The sequence below is a fragment of the Nematolebias whitei genome, chromosome 1 (assembly GCF_014905685.2).
Source record: "Nematolebias whitei isolate Nwh7 chromosome 1, NemWhi1, whole genome shotgun sequence".
Lineage (NCBI taxonomy): Eukaryota > Metazoa > Chordata > Actinopteri > Cyprinodontiformes > Rivulidae > Nematolebias > Nematolebias whitei.
Genome location: NC_056498.1, coordinates 62,395,273 through 62,405,798, shown reverse-complemented (window position 1 = coordinate 62,405,798; position 10,526 = coordinate 62,395,273). Strand labels below are relative to the sequence as shown.

The window sequence follows — 10,526 nt, the reverse complement described above, 5'->3', positions numbered from 1 at the left end:
TTTTACACAGACATTTCTAAATATCTGGAAGAATTTCTACTTGATAGAAAAGTTTAAAGATGGGAAGAAGTTTAGAGGGAGTTAAGATTGAATGGGAGGGGAGGAATGTTCGCCAGAACCGACACTCTCCATCAGAAGCCCAGCTCGCCTCGGTACGCTTGGTAGGAAACTTGACCCATTACCTCTCTGATGATAATCAGCAGATATGGTGTTCCGTTAACGCTACCGGTCCAGCGTCTCCTTAGAATGGCTGTTGCCCGTCAGAAGTAGTGGCGAGGCTCTGTTCGACACACATTCACCTCAGTGGAAAATGTTATAATCCCATGGAACTCGGAAGAGCTTCGTTGTCATGTCAGGAACTCCAACAGCACTCCATCAGAACTTTAGCTCTCGTGTAGTTTACAGAACTCCCACAGAACTCTTGAAGTCTGACAACTCTCCAACTCTGTAACTGTGTGTCTCTCCGTGTCCCTGTGAGTCTGTGTAGACCAGGAAGTACTGACATTTTAAAGACTCTTTCCCGGTTCACTTTTTGGGATTTTTCATTGGTCAGGAACGACCAGAAGGGGTGTGTTTTTGTGACGTAAGAGGTTAGAGACAGCGAGAATTGTTATGAGACAGCTCAGAAATGTTCTCAGAGACCGAGAGCGTTCTGTTTTGACGTGTCTAAGAAACAGGTGCAAAACATCTCTATTTACGTCTGAGAGGATTCTAAAACATGACAGTTTTAACATAACAACTTGTTTTTCGTTTGAGTCCAACCTTGGAACGCACACACTTGCTCATTCAAAAGCAGAAATCAGAGAAATGCATAATTACTCTGCCACAGCTTTTAACATGAGAATAAAATCATTACTCAGTTAATAAAATTGATTAGTTCACTGCAACATCTAAAATGGTTTGAACTAAGACACTTTGATTATCAACATTTGTAAGATAGTAATGATAATAAAAAGAGAGTGTTCTTTTCACTTGAATCTTCAAGAAAGAAAGTCTCAGGATGGGTGAACCTGTATTTATGGAGTCAAATACATGAAATGACAGCTTCTGTCCCACAAGGTTCTAAAGGTCAAGAGTTTTGACCTTAGACTGGGTTCCGACGTAGGCTTAGTCCACTACACATGAGTTGGTAAATAAAACAACAAAAATCACTCCTCTGTGCAAACCAAATAGGAACGTTAACTATGAATTTCAAGGCTGTAGTCAAAAAGGTTAAAAACCAAAAATCTACAAAAAATTAATAAATAAAAGCAGTCCCAAAATTGTGGATTTTATTCGTCTAAATATAACATTGTAAATAATGAGTCCAAGTTCTTACAGTTTTATTTAAAAATACCTCTTCTTGCTTTTTTTTTCAGTGTTTTTACTAGCTACAAGATTTATCAGTACTTCTGATGTTTAGAAATCTTTTTTAATATTCAACTTCAATCCCATTAAGCTGACAAAAATGTGTTTTACTCTCTGCACAGATTGTTGTGGTTGTTATAGTCCAATGTCCATTGTTAACACCAGATCCCCTGGGTCTCTGCAAATCCACTCCTGCTCACACCAGAGAGAGTGTGTGTGTGTGTGTGTGTGTTCTGTTGATGACTGCACAACTGTGGAGATTAGTGGCCACATGACAACACTGGGCTGGGCTCCCAGAGAGCCTTTCACTTTGCCTCGACTTGCAGGAGCGGTCTCAGGGCTGCTGTAGAACCAGTTCACTGAGGGCTGGAGATTCCCCAAATTCATTTTAATTTGAGTGGATCTGTAAATGAAGAGGAGAGCAGGCTGGCTGGGAGCTCATCTGCGATGGCACAGGACGTTTCGAGTTTAAGTGGAGAGGACTGCTTTGAGGAGAAATCACCCTGTTGCTCAGACTCAGACGCTGCGAGTCAAGGCGACAAGGATTATGATGACATCTTGGAGCTCAATCAGTTTGATGGACTGCCTTACTCCTCTAGGTTTTACAAGCTGCTGGAAGAGAGGAAAGAGCTCCCAGTGTGGAGAGCAAAGGGTGAATTTATGGACTCCTTGGCCAAAGGACAGTTTGTGGTTGTCAGCGGCTTTGCTAAAAGTGGAAGGAGCTCTCAAGTGAGTGGATTTAGGATCATAAAATTATTTAGATGTTTATCAAATCAAACATTTTTGTTACACTCTTTATTCATAGATTCCTCAGTGGTGTGCTGAATTCTGCCTGTCAACCCAGTTCCAGCATGGTATGGTGGTCTGCACTCAGATTCATCCACAGCAGGCAGTAGATCTCGCCCTAAAAGTGGCTGATGAGATGGACGTCAACATTGGCCATGAAGTCGGGTACACCATCCCTTTAGAAACATGCTGCTCCGATGACACTATCCTCAGGTAGGACAAAATTCTATAATATAATTCTATAATACTTCTATAAACAGATATGGACCTGGTTTCTCTGACTCTTTCTCCCCTCTTGCAACAATGCACGGTTGTGACACACACTGCTAAATCACCCCACTTTTTTTTTATTGTTGTTAATTCTCAAGAGAACAGGGAACAAAAGAACTGAAGGGCTCTTTTCAGTGGCTCCACCACAGCTGCCCGGCTCCCTGTCGACCCATATGTCACACTCACCATGGGGGTATTTCATAAGTTAGCTGGGGAACAAAGAAGCTCACACTGAGGGGAGGGAGAACTCATAAACAGGTGGACACAAACCCTCTCAAACCCCCATCTATCTAAAAGACTAATTATAGTAAATTACACAATCAAAGCTGAAATGGTAAAGTAGCGTTCATTAAGATGTCATGTAGATTTTTTTCAGTGAAGCTTTTCATTAAAATACTTTCAAAATAGTTTTCAAACTTACTCGTGTGTCTTTAGTTTAAACTAAAGAAATGGCAATTCCGGCAAAAATGCAGTGTGAATGCTTAATGCAGAAGCACTTGCTGAAAAACAGCTGAAATGAGCTAAAACATGCTGAAATGTAGCTGAAATGGAAGAACTAGCTTAGAAGGAGAAAGCAGGAAGAACACATATTTGCTTAATTTGGTTTGAATAGGCAGAAATGAGCATAAGCATCAGTAAATTAGCTTAAAAAAGCTGAAGTTAGCAAGAAATGGCTGAAAGCTGAAATGGCAGAAAGAAGCCTGAATTACCAGAAGGAAGTGGAGGGAGCACAATTGTGCCCAATTAGGCTTCAAGAAGCAGAAATTAGCACAAAAAGTGGAAATTATCAGGGGGGAAAGCAAAAATTAGAGAGAAAAAAAATCACCTTAACTGTAGCTAAAATAGCTGAAAGAAGCTGAAATAACCAGTAGGAAGTTGAGAGAGCATAATTTTGCCCAGTTAGGTTGAAAGAAGCAAAACATAACACAAAATTGTAGAAACTGTCTGAATAAAGCTGAAATTTGCAACAACAACAATAAAACAAAAAGCTGAATAGCTAAAAAAAAATAATAATAAAAGGCAGAAAGAAGCTTAAATTACCAGAAGGAAGTGAAGAGAGCACATTCTTTGCTGAATTAGGCTAAAAAAAAAAGTTTAAACGAGTGCAAAAAATGTGGAATTAGCTGAAAAGGCTCAAATTACCATAAAACAGCTAAATAGTAGCTGAAATAGCAGAAATAAGCTTTAAAGAGCATAACAAGCTGAAATTAGCATAAATAAGTTAGAAGTCCAAAACTGTTGTAGTTAAATAAAGCAGAAAGGGGCACAAAACAGCTGGAAAAAACAGCCGAAATATGCTGAAAGTAGCTGATTTTTTTTCCCCAATTGCACAATAAAGCTGAAGGTTAATCAGAACAAAATGTGAAAGGAGCAGTACAAGGTTGTAAACAGATCTAAAGAGTTGAAGGATATAAAATGAGCTCAGTTCATTTTCTTTGAGAAAAAAATATCTGAAAAGGCTAAATGTTTCAAAAAGCTAAAGTTGCACAAATACCACAAGTCATATCAGGATTGTCCTGAAAGTGCTGAACATTTTGATTTATGATTTGTTGAAATAGCACAAAAATTGCAGAATTAAATAAATGCCGAAGAAAGTATGGAATAGAAAAAGTATCAATAATAAATATAAACAGGATTACAAGAGTGTGAATGCTTCATAAGCATTCACAGTATTGTTTACCAGTAATAATAACAGGTGTTATTTTATCAACCCAGGTACTGCACAGATGACATGCTCCTTAGAGAGATGATGTCAGATCCTTTGCTTGAGCGCTACGGTGTGGTGGTGGTGGATCAGGCCCACCAGAGGACTGTGGCCACCGATGTGCTCCTGGGTCTGTTGAAGGGCATCGCCCTGCAGAGGCCAGAGTTCCATGTGATCCTCCTATCAGCTGTTGAACCTGGCCCCAAGCAGCTGGCACTCTTCACCGGGTCCCCACTGCCAGTGATCCACCTGGATGCCCCCGGTGTGGGGAAGGTGGTGCACAGCAGCACCGGTGACAACTACTTCTGCTCTTCTCTCCGTCTTGTGCTGGAGATCCACCGCTCTGACGAGCGGGGGGATGTGGTTGTGTTTCTGGTGACAGCACAGGTAAAAAGCAACACGATACAATCAGAAAATCTGAAGTCTGATTAAAAAGAGTCACATCTCAGAGTTTTCTTGTTCATTTATCTTCCATCAGGAAATAGACCTGGCCCGCGACATCCTGTGCCATGAGGCCCGCAGCTCGACATTTGATCGGGGGGAGCTGCTGCCGATTGCTGTGCACGCCGGCCAGCCTGGGACTCTACAGGTTTTAGGGGAGGAGGAGCAGGAGACACGAAGAGTGTTCCTCACATGCAGCCCGAACGAGGACTTCTTCTGGGCTGTTAGCTCAATAAGCTTTGTTATTGATGCTGGGCTTGAGAAAAGATATGTACGTGTGTCCATGTTTCTTTATGGACTGTTTAATGAGTGACAACAAAAGACATTGAGAAATGATAGCCGTTATGATCAAACTTAAAAAAAAAAAAAACATTACGCACAATCCCATGAAATATCTTGTGTGATTTCACATGATCTGTTAACGCTTTATGTGCTGTGAATGACTCTCAGCTACTACCACACCAAACTTTAGCTCTGTATCTGTAAAATTCAGAGGTATAGCTGTTTTTGCTAACAGAGAAACAAACATACACACACACAAACTACCTTAGCTTTCAGCAGGGGTAGATAAAAGCATAGCTCAAGTCTAAAATATACATATAATTTAGACTAAAGTAGCGTTCGGGTTACAGTAGTCCCTCGTTTACTGCGGGGGTTCGATTCTGAACTCGCACTTGAAATTGCACGAAGTTGAGACATTATATTTATTTTTGTATTTATATGTATACTAAAGCTTTAGAAACCCTTCCCACATTCTTGCAATGTTCTAAACTTTTTAACATACGTCATTTTAACAACATACATACAGTACAGTATATGTAGCTACTAAATTTTACTTATCAGAGTCAGAGTCAGAGAGTCAGAGTTTCTTTATTGTCATTCGCACCTCATGTGGTACATGTGGTGGAGCGAAATTATGTACACGGGGTCCCAGTTACATCCAACAATAAAATGTCTAAGAAAAACAGTAATAACATCTAAGATATGAACTAAGAAAAACATCATATTAAACATCATATCATATCATAACATCATATCAAACATCATATAAAAAAAAACATATTATTGGGCTCTGCAGAAGAGCAGCGGCTCAGTCAGTTTCCGGTCTGACTCTGCTCCGTTTCTGTAGAAAATATGTGTCAAACTCAAGGCCCGGGAGCCAAATGTGGTCCTGGTTAACATCTTATCTGGCCCCCAAGATGTTATTTTAAATGTAAAATACTTTTATCACTTTATTTTTTTTCAGTAACATTTGATTATGATGTCCAAAGTGCAACAGAGAATATCAAATGAGACCAATCAAACTCTTGATGAGGAACCAGCAAACAAGAAAAGATGTTTGGTATCTAGCTCGAGTTAATGTAGTTTCTGAAACCGGCCGTTAGTTTGAAAAAGGTTTTAATTTCGGCTTCCTTTTGTAAGTGGGTTCACTCCTGCTGTAGACGTACCCTGGAGCAAAAAAGCCCACAATCAATGATCTAAACTGTTAAACCTACAAATTTTAACAACATATTTATATGTAGCTACTAAATTTTACTTACCAGTGTGTCCCTGCTCAGAGGTCCTCGTGGGCCAGTTGAAAGGGTTGGAAAAAGTCCTGTTGAGCTTCAGATGGACCACTGGACCTACAGCCGCGCCCATCTGCTGATGGCTCATCGTTGGCTGGTTGAAAGATATGAAAAAAGTCCCACTGAACATCGACCGCAGCATTCACTCGGAGGTCCACGTGGATGGGCTACAAGCTCTCACGATTCACCGATGGGTCTAGAAGTCTTGTTCTGCTTTGATCAGATCAAAACTTTGCCTTTGGTTGTTTTCAGAAGGAAATGGGGCTTCTAGGCGGGGCCCTGTTACCTTCTGGGAAATGTGGTCATTATGAGTGGGAATACAGTGGAAGCTTACCGAGAGAAAACTACAAAATGGAGGCACCTGTCCGAAGTATTTTATTTATTTCATTAACTTTTTACTGTACAGTACTGTATCCAGTACTGTCCCAATCACGTGAGTAATATTAAAGTTGACAATCATGTGTCCTGTACATTTTTTGTACAATATTATGGACTGTGTCTACAAACTGCAATAGAGCGAGTCCGCAGAAGTCGAACTGCAAAGTAGCGAGGGACTACTGTAGGCTATTTTATTTTGAAATCTAATTGAGTTTATTCTTATTGTTTGAGTCGTACATTTTTACTGTAAAATGTACTTAAATAACAGTTTTAGACCCGTGTATATAAATGAAGCAATGTTGTTGCGAATGTGTTGCAGATTTACAACCCGAGGATCAGAACAAACTCCGTCGTCATCCAGCCCATCAGCGCGGGTCAAAGCGAGTGTCGCAAACAGCTGGCAGGTCCAGCAGGTGAAGGAGTTTTCAAACACTTCTTATTTAAATCTCATTTCGGCTTCTGTTCCATCTCAAAGTTCTGTTTTTTTTTTTTTTCTGTCCTGTAGGCAAGTGTTTTTGTCTGTACCCAAAGGAGAGGCAGCTTCCTGCAGAGGTCCGTCCTCGTATTGTGGAGTCTGACCTCACCGCCACTGTGCTCTTCCTCAAAAGGATGGAGTTAGCCGGACTGGGACAGTGTGACTTTATTGACAGGCCAGGTGAGATTTATATGAGAAACGGTGAATATTTTTTAATGTAATCTGCAAAACTGCTAAATGAATAGGTTCAATCAGGTTGTTCCCTTCTGGTCCAACAGACAGGAACTTTTTTTTTTGGTATTATTGGGAGGCAGTGAGCCGTGCTTCAGCTGAACCGACAGCTCTTGTTCAGCGAGCATCGTTTCAGAGCTGACCTCTTTCCGTGCGCTTTTGTTCCTGTGGATTTATACACCCCCACTCTTACACACACACACAAAAACAAACATCACAAACACACGCACTCTGAGCCTCCCATTAGCTGATTGGGTTTGAAACCTGATGGAGTTTCTGTTTGGGTGGACAGATCACAAACGTTCTTATTTTGTTCTCGTTTTTCTGTTATTTTCCTCGTAAACTGAACTGAAAACTACGTTTGCTAGAAGAAAAACTCATTTGTAGCAGAAAAGATTTTTCTTTTTTCTTGGTGGAATTAGGCAGATGTTGGTGAAGATTACAAACTCCTAATCTGCTACTGATGTTTAGTCCAAGCATTTCCACCGGATTGTCAGGACATGGATTGCGGACAGTTAATGTGTATTTGTGCAGAATTAATAATCTCACAGATTAAATATTTTTAAATCTATTCAAACTGAGGGTTTAGCACTGGATTTTAATTCCCAGTTCATTTTATGTATTCATTTATGTACAACCTCAAAAAAAAAAAAAAAAACCCTCTTCCACACAGATCCTGGAGGTTTGATGCAGGCTTTGGAGGAACTGGATTATCTAGCAGCTCTGGATAATGATGGCAACCTGTCCGAGATGGGCATCATTATGTCGGAGTTCCCTTTAGAGCCCCAGATGGCCAAAACTGTGCTGGCCTCCTGTGAGTTTGACTGTGTCAGCGAGGTGGTCATCATCGCTGCCATGCTAACAGGTAACGAGGCATTTCCACAGAAATCTGCACAAAATGTGCACAACTACTCATTTCTGGAGTAAGGACTATGTTTTAAGCTGCCCGTGCATTTTGTGGATTTTGCCGCAGCTCCTTCTTGCTTCACGGTTCCCCCTGTGGAACTGAAACCAGAGGCGAGCCAGTGCTACATGAAGTTCCAACACCCAGAGGGAGACCACTTCACCCTCATCAACATCTACAAGGCCTTCAAACAGTGTCAGCAGGACCCATGTGAGTTTAGAAATGGAAAATATTACAAACTGAAAGCAAATTAGCTATTTTAAGGGGTTTCCATGATACACATGGTAAAATCGGGGTTGTTGTTTTTTTTTTTACTGATTGTGTGAACGTTTATGAAGCATTTACACTTTTGTGATCCATTTTTCTTCTGTACATTTTTCTAAGAATTTTAGCTGTTTTCGTATAAATTCAAGATTTTCATGGTCATTTCTGCTACTTTCAGCCTAGTAACATTTTTATGCTAATTTCAGCTCGTTATTTTCCTTTCATATTTTTCTAATATTTCAGCTACTATTGAGCTGTTTGATGCAAATTTTTGCTTTGTTTTAGCTAATTCTAAATTTTTAGCTCATTTCAGCTTTTTCCAATTCTTTCTGGTAAATTAAAGAATTTTTTTTAGCCTTTTTAGCTAATTTTCAGCTATTTTTAAAATTATTTAAGCTTTTTAGCTAATTTTCCTACTTTTTGTGTTCATTTCTATTTATTTAAACCTAATTCAACAAATATATGTTCTTTCTGCTTTCTTCTGCTAATTTAGGCTTGTTCATCCATTTCAGCTACATGTCAGCATGTTTATTATTTTTTAGCTAACTTCAGCTGTCTTTCAGCAAGTTCTTGTGGAATAAGTATTCACACTGCATTTTCACAGGCAATGCAATTGCTCTAGTTTTTATTGTTTGTCACGTCTGGTTTATTTATTGGATGTCTCCTCCTCCTCTATCAGACTGTAATGAGGAGAAATGGTGTCAGGATTTCTTCCTGAACCACAAAGCTCTGCTGATGGCTGATGCTCTCCGGGCTGAGCTCACAGATACTCTGAAGAGAATCGAGCTGCCCGTCTCGGCGCCCGCCTTCGGCTCCCGGATCAACACCATCAACATTAAGAGAGCTCTCCTAGCAGGTTTCTTTATGCAGGTCAGATGAGAATGTTTGATCAGATGAAAACATAACACAGGCTTCCTGAAGATACTTAAACAGTGTGTTTCAATACTGTGAAATTACACTATAACTATTTTTGATCAAATAATCTGACGGTAAGGTTTTGTTGGATTTGTGTTGTATTAAAATTGAGGATTAATTGCTCATCGTTACTATTCTTTATGATTTGTTGCCTGCAGAGTTGCAGCACACAGAGTTAGAGTCAACATCAAGAAGATATTTTTTTAAATCTGACTTTGTTTGTGTGATACTTTGTACATGAAATAAATAAAGTTTTCTTAAGTAGTGATTGTTGCTCAGGTTCTGATTCCCCCCTCAGGTGGCCCGGGATGTGGACGGATCAGGGAACTACTTCATTCTGACCCATAAGCACGTGGCACAGATCCATCCTCTCTCCAGCTACAGAGCCAAGGGTCCCAAAGCGAGCCTACCGGAGTGGATGCTGTTCCACGAGCACACCTTCTCAGAGGACAACTGTCTCCGCACTGTAACTCTCATCACACCAGAGGAGTAAGCCTTTCATTTCTTTTATAGTTTCCTAACTGGAGAAGGGATTGGAGCTGCAGGCCATTGCAGAAAGTGAAAGCTTTGTCACCTGCATGGTGTCTCAGACATAAAAAAAATGGACATCACTAAAATTTCACAAAGACTGAACGTTTCAAACTATTTATTACACATTGTTTCCTTGCAGGTTCATTCAAATGGCACCACAGTACTTTTTCTACAACTTACCGAACAGTGAGAGCAAAGACATCCTCCAGAACATTTTGACCCATGGAGCTTCTCGCTACAGAGAGGACAAGCGGTCGTCACCAGAGGAACCCCAGCAGAACCAGACTTCTGATCGTTGCGTCATTCAGTGACTGACAGACCTGCTGCTGTCATGAAGAGGACACAATCTGGACATTCCACACGATACTGGACAGCTGTACATCTGGATAGCTGAATGTTTAGATATGCTTCCTGCTATTTGTGCCTCTCATCCCTCTTTCTTTAAATAATGTTCTGCCGTTACTTTTTGAGTGCGCTATAGAATACCTATATTTATTTTATTGTCAGGCTTAAAATTTAAAGTCACAAATCCTGAATATTTTCAGCATTTCCATTTTTTATATACATTTTTACCTTCAGCTGGTGTCCAACATATGGCACAGAGGATCAGCTTTGATTAATGAGGTGCACGGACGCCTTGGACACACAGGCAGCTCTGTCTGCTGTGGATCCACTTTGGTGACAGTGGGGTCAGCAAGTTCAGCCGCCACA

The 10,526-nt window shown here is 40.4% G+C and overlaps 1 protein-coding gene across 1 annotated transcript; it reads left to right on the top strand.

The window, feature by feature from the left end:
- Positions 1 to 1,601: 1,601 nt before the first annotated feature.
- dhx32b (DEAH (Asp-Glu-Ala-His) box polypeptide 32b) lies at positions 1,602 to 10,241 on the top strand. Its single transcript, XM_037686377.1, has 12 exons — positions 1,602 to 2,076; positions 2,153 to 2,346; positions 4,120 to 4,495; positions 4,587 to 4,820; positions 6,815 to 6,908; positions 7,001 to 7,150; positions 7,875 to 8,066; positions 8,175 to 8,315; positions 8,933 to 8,941; positions 9,049 to 9,239; positions 9,583 to 9,773; positions 9,955 to 10,241. Exons 1-12 carry the CDS (start codon positions 1,795 to 1,797, stop codon positions 10,124 to 10,126), a joined length of 2,226 nt encoding a protein of 741 aa, XP_037542305.1. The 5' UTR covers positions 1,602 to 1,794; the 3' UTR covers positions 10,127 to 10,241.
- Positions 10,242 to 10,526: the final 285 nt, after the last annotated feature.